This window comes from Carassius auratus, chromosome 4, assembly GCF_003368295.1.
Source record: "Carassius auratus strain Wakin chromosome 4, ASM336829v1, whole genome shotgun sequence".
Taxonomy (NCBI): Eukaryota; Metazoa; Chordata; class Actinopteri; order Cypriniformes; family Cyprinidae; genus Carassius; species Carassius auratus.
The window spans coordinates 17,928,573-17,934,768 of record NC_039246.1 but is presented as its reverse complement, the minus strand read 5'-3'; the positions used below and the strand labels follow the sequence as shown (position 1 = coordinate 17,934,768).

Below are 6,196 nucleotides of genomic sequence, written 5' to 3'. Positions count from 1 at the left end.
TTCTTGTCAAGCTTTGTTCGTTGAAACCCAGAGGTGGTGTGTCTGTTTATTTTGTATTCATTGGTGTTGGGCAAAATTACTTTTAAAAGTATTGCATTACAGTATTAAATTACACCTTTAAACATTAATTATGTTACTTAGTTAATTTTATGGAAAGTAATGTATTAAATAATTTTTGTTGATTTTTAAATCTGGAAAGACTTGATTGTTTGTCCTTAATACATAAAAAGTTATTTTAAAAATGTAAAAGCCCTTTCACAACAAAAGTGAAATGAAAACACCTCAGGCTGAAGGACATGTAAATCCACATCTGTACAGCAGAGGGCGCAGCTAAAACAAATTGCATGAAGAATCTGATGCAGAATAAGAAACTTCTACACTATTCATCTAAAACAAAAATGAAATGCAAATATGTCATTTTTGCTTAGTATGGTTGAACTGGGTCATCAAGTCAATAGCAAAAAAAGCCCTGGGACAACCAAACTTGGGAGCACTGAAACCACAGGTCTAGAGGGTGCTGTACTGGGACTATCGAACTATTGAGACAGATGGACTTGGGAGCATTGGGACCACCGATCTTGGGACCACTGGGCTAGGGAAGGCTGTGGTAGAACCACCGGGCTAAATTTTGTAGTGAGCAACAAGAATGAGGGTGGAACGGGTGCCACCACTGGCTGGGAAATGCTGGGGCTCATTGGGGAGCATAGATGCATCCCATAATGTAGGGGGACAGGCAGGTTCTTATTGCGTAGTTAATGAACTGATCCAATTTGAAGTCACATCTGCCTCCTGGCTGAAAAGACATAACAGGCTCATTGAGTCCAAATTGATATAAGCCATTAAAAGCTTTCTCTTCCCAGTCCACAAAGTTGGCAGGAGCACAAAAACACTGCATTGTCCTCAGTAGTGGAAGTCAGGTCTTCTGTAATGTTTGGTAACTCAGGAACAAGGAATTATGATTTATTAAAGAAAATAACAAGAATCAGGAGAAAAGGAACAAAGAACAAATCCGAGCAAGCCAACTTATCATACTTATATGGAAATGACACGAACAGAACCACAGGAGAAACTCAAGCTTATAAACACAGGGGTGACAAAGACAAGGAACTAATGAGAGATCCACCTGATCCTTCAAGAATCTAAATTAGTTATTTAGTGGATTCTTAGTATTGTTTTACATTTTCTAAGGATTATTTGATTAATAGAAAGTTAAAATGAACAGAAATATTTTGTAACGTTGGAAATGTGCATGTATTTCCTGTCACTTCTGATCAATTTAACATCCTTGCTGAATAAAAGTAATCTTTTATACATATGTACAGTAGATTGTATCTCAAATAAATCAATAAAGTCCTACTGAGCTAACTTTTGAGTGTTAATATGTTTTAAAGAAAGAAAGCAATATGGAATAGGAAACCAAAAGGTTTTTAAGGGGTTAAAAAAACAAATGTTGATGTGTTATTAGTATAAACAGTGTATAGTAGTAGCCTGCTTCCTCGAGAAGTGCTCAATCATGAAACAACAAGACTGTACGTAGACTTTTGATTTGACTTAAAGGACCAAAATATACCTCTAATATAAATACACTGAAGTATTGATGAATTAAAAGGGTTTTGAAGTCCTTTTCCTCGAGGTGTGTGCATGTTAGACAGGACATCAAAACTGAAAACTACTAAATACTGCTATTTTAACGGGAGAAAGCAGCTGCAAATATACATTGCAAAAAAAAAAAAAAATTGCCAGGTAACCTATAAATGTGTTTCATGTTAGCATCTAAACTGACTGTTAATTACATTTGAATCAAAATGATTAGGTGACACAGATAATGGTCATTTAACGGTCTTTTAACAGCTGCAGGTTTTTACAGTGTAGTTTCAAATCTTGATACTGATATTTTGAAAATCCTTATAAAACAGGTCTGTAATGTGCTATGGATATTTTCATTCTCATACTTTTCTGAAGGCCTTCATACCAAAGTATTAACTACCAGATAATGTCCAAAGCTAATTTCCCTATAGGCACAACTTTCAGTTCTATCCCACAGCATGGAGAGGATAAAGTATTGACCCACATTGTTTATCTCCTCTCACAAGGTCGCTGCTCCAGCAGTGGTAATCTGTCCCTGGACGTGCTTGCCACAGTCTCCTCTTGTAGATTAAGCTCAAGGCATGAACCATCTGTTCCTGTAACATCACTAAGTGGAAGCCTGTGCTTATTAGAGGAGAGCAGTTCTTTTTTTCCAATGAATTTCACCTTGTTTGTGTACATAGTCTCCTACCTACATGAATGTGTGAGTGGTTTAGGGTGTTGATGGTGTTGCCTGATAAACTAACCCCTATTTCTTTACCAATGCTATTGAGAACACTTGGTTTAATTTATTTATTTAATAGTATATATATATATATATGTTTTTGTTTTTTTGTTTTGCTCTAGAGGAGTAGTACTTAACAGTGAGCTGTAAACTGTAAAGTATATTAATGTCAGTTTAAATTCAGCACAGCATTAAATACTGTTACCACAGGATGGCAATGAAGGACAAGATCAGCACTGAATTTGTATGTCTGGAATAGGATTATAATTTCTAAACAATATTAATTTAAAAAATGTAATTTTTAAATTAAAATATGCTTTGGGTTTATAAAAATAATGAATTGTTTTTACATTGATTTGCAATTAGATTCACTGTAACATTCACTGCATGAAGCTGTGAAGAATATGGACACTGTAAAATATATTTGTTTGGTAAAATATGGCTTCAAAATCAAGTAAAGTGAAAAATTATTAGAAGTTTTAAGATGAGGTAGAAATAGACCATTAAGATTAGTATTAACTTGTCACTTTTTACAATGTATCCTACATTGTCATATTCATATAATAGTTAGTCATATTTTTGGAAATGAATGTTAGATTTACTTTAGCTATTTTGTTTTGATGACTACTACAATGACCCGCATGACCTTTAATGACTTTAAACTGAAAGCATCACTTTAATTCTTTCTTTTTTGAACTTTTATTTGTGAAATATTCTGTGTTTAAGATCTTGTCCTTATTTAAGCTACATAATATGAAATACCAAAATATGAGTTGTGGAAAAGATATAGCCGACAAAAGGAAAAAAACTAGTAATTAAATTATAGAAACGGTATTAATGGTAATTTCTCTCTTTTTGAGAATATATATATATATATATATATATATATATATATATATATATATATATATATTACTTAAATTATTCCTACAGACATGGAAGTAATAAGACACTCCACATGTAAAGCGGTCAATGGTTTTTGCGTAAGTGTGAAGAAATAATCAAATAGATTATCAAGATGAAAACCAAACGAGGTTGCAACAGCAGCCCCCTCTTGTTTACACTGTCTGTGTATCAAAACCTAGTGAGTTTCCTACATAGAGACCATTTCATTAGCATTTCTACCACGTTCGCTTATACAGCATTTTTGGCCATTGAAATGTCTAAAGCGTCCAAAAACAATTCATTGCGTCAGTGATGTCCAAAAACACTTCATGCGTCAGTGATGTCCAAAAACAATTCATGCGTCAGTGATGCCCAAAAGTGTTGCAAGCGCCTATGAACACCCGATACTGTCCATGCAGGCGCCTCGCAAGGTTTGAAGACACAGCCATGAGTTTCCCCACACGGGGGAGGCGGAGGATCGGGCCCATTTCTATTTATATTGGGCTGAACAAATTTTGCAACTGTAAAGGTCAATGAAGGAGTCGGCTTGAAAATAATCTGTAGATGTTGAGACATGCGCAGATGCGGGATGATGCCATATTGGACACACTCACACACACACACACACACCGCTCCTGCTTCAACCAGAACACCGGATCACTCAATTCAGATAGACGGAAAAAACTCGCTTAAGGTAAAAGCAACATTATTAGCATGAACTTCATTCTGTAATAGTGATCGTGACGGACACGGGCTCGCGCTTCTTTGCGCGAATTTCCGCGTCCAGACGCTTTTTCCTCGTTAAAAACATTTGGAGGTTGTTCGCAACAGCCAGAAGGATACAGAAGCGTCTGCGTAAGAGTTGACAAAACGGTCCGACAATTAAAGTAACCTTATTTATGCGTAGGCTAGCACGAATGTCGAGCGACCAGCACTTTCGATTCTGCCGATAAATATATTTACGATCCGAAGAGGCGCGCGCTTGGAATGTCGTGGAAAATAACGTTTATGTAACACGCGATATTTTCGGCTCGTGTTTTTCCTCAAAGCGACTCTCGCTCTGTTATTTACTTTATTTTCCAACTGCCATCTGACCTCCTTTCGATTTCAAAGGACGCAACGTTCAGGCGTAAATATCAGCACTTAAGTTTGCGTATTCGCTCGGTGTTTCTAAATGTTTTTGGACGTCAGGAGCCGGTCGGTGTACGTGACTCAGGTGCGCAGAACATGAGCCGAAATCCTCGTTCCTCATGTGTCAAATCCACTTTCAACATGGCGGGTTAAGGTGTGTTAAAACTGCCATGCAAAATCTTTGAAGAAGGAAAAAATAAACCCGCGCTGGTTACGCGTCCAGTTTTCGTTTCTTTCGCTGCACCTGGACGTGCTTTAATGAATTAAATTTAAAGTGGCCGTTTGGCGACGTCGGCGGAGTTTTTTTCCGCTGTAATACTTCTAGAGTGTGCAAAGTACAGTATCACACATGCTCAAACAATATTTCCTGTTTCGCTTTGTGCATTCTTCGCTGTGCGGGCTAAAAGCCATTATTTTATTGACATATTATTCATGTTAATCAAACGGTCCCCCAGTTTAAAAAAATAATACAATAAAATAAAAACTATTCATTAAGACGTACACGATTTTCATCGTGTTCTTCTCAAATCAATTATGATGATTTTGAATTCAGAGTGATTAATTTTCCGCAAAATGCGAGTAGCTATTTATTGGATGAACTTTTATATTTGTGGATGTCGCTGTAAATCCATGGGGTTTTATTCATAGGGCCGGATTAAAGTGATGGCAGTAATGAAGGGGAAATGAAGTCACGTGTTTGGAGATGAGATGAACTGAGATGAAATTACCTTTTTTTTATTCTCTGCCTGACCTGAAAGAGATGAACAGGATACTCCTCACGTCTACTCTAAGACTATCATAGCAGGCCCGTTTATTAAATAGCATTTGTTAAGCCTAATTAAACCGTTCCGCCATAAGAAAGAAAGAGCTAACGTTACATTTTAAAACACAGTTATGAAATTTATGGCGTCCAAATCGTCGATGTGTTGAAAAATACACGGAATCAGCCTGACTGCGTGTAAACTTGGATAAAGCTTGACATTTGATTCGACTGTGCCTTCACAGTTGAGTCACAAAACATTATTATTATTATTATCATTATTATTTAAAAGGTAAAAAATCTTAGTGCGAGACGAAAGCAGATAAGTTACCTGTCCCGGAGTTATGAGGGAGAAGATGCTGACCCGCTAATTAAGGCCTGAGCCCTCAAAACAAGTCAAATCAAAAGGTTGGAGGTCTTAAAGGTGCTATACGTATTATATTTCACACTCAGTCTCATATACAACGTTCCAGGAGCCACAAAAGTTTACGAGTTATCGAGTGTATCACTAACGGCCAGATAGATAGACGCTAGCAAACTGAAGTTGTTTTCGTCTGAGGGGGGTAACCACAGCAACAGCACGCACCTTCAGCACGTACAGTAAACAAAAACGAAACGTAAATACGTGTGATATATCGTTATATGTGGTGAAAACGTTAAAAAGTGTAGCCTACACTAGCAGTGGAGACAAACGGTTCACTAACGGTTTGTGACCTGAGTAGGGTATTACCTAAAGAAAAAATCGCACACATGTTGATTAACGTTAACGTTACGTAACATGTATAGTAGGCTACTGGTAAGCAATATTTAATGCACACAAACACTGTTAGATGCGCATTGTGAGCGAGAGATATGCGACACGTCATAGGGCAATCAGATAGTTTACCCTCGGGTCGCGCAGATAGGGTGACTGCTGCTCTTCTGCTGTGGATTGAATAATGCGATTTACATTCAGCCCGTTGTGATGTAATGTCATTGAGGACGTCACGACGTGAGCGTGAAAGCAAATGTAGGTGGCCTCCAATTGGACAGACTTCCACATTTCCAATGATTCATTGAAAAGGGAACTTCATGTTGCGCCATAAACATCTCCCAGGGCAGGAATGCAT

The 6,196-nt window shown here is 37.3% G+C and overlaps 1 protein-coding gene across 4 annotated transcripts in view; it reads left to right on the top strand.

The window, feature by feature from the left end:
- Nucleotides 1-3,634: 3,634 nt before the first annotated feature.
- The window catches only part of sfmbt2 (Scm like with four mbt domains 2), a 37,556-nt gene continuing 34,994 nt past the window's right edge, over nt 3,635-6,196 (top strand). For 2 of the 4 annotated variants that reach the window (XM_026230539.1, XM_026230530.1), the window contains exon 1: nt 5,611-6,096. In XM_026230539.1, coding sequence (XP_026086324.1) covers nt 6,057-6,096 — 40 coding nt within the window. In that variant the 5' untranslated portion in view covers nt 5,611-6,056. Of the gene's footprint in view, nt 3,891-5,610; nt 6,097-6,196 lie in introns of those variants that run through there. The other 2 variants (XM_026230556.1, XM_026230549.1) reach the window with 2 other exon arrangements.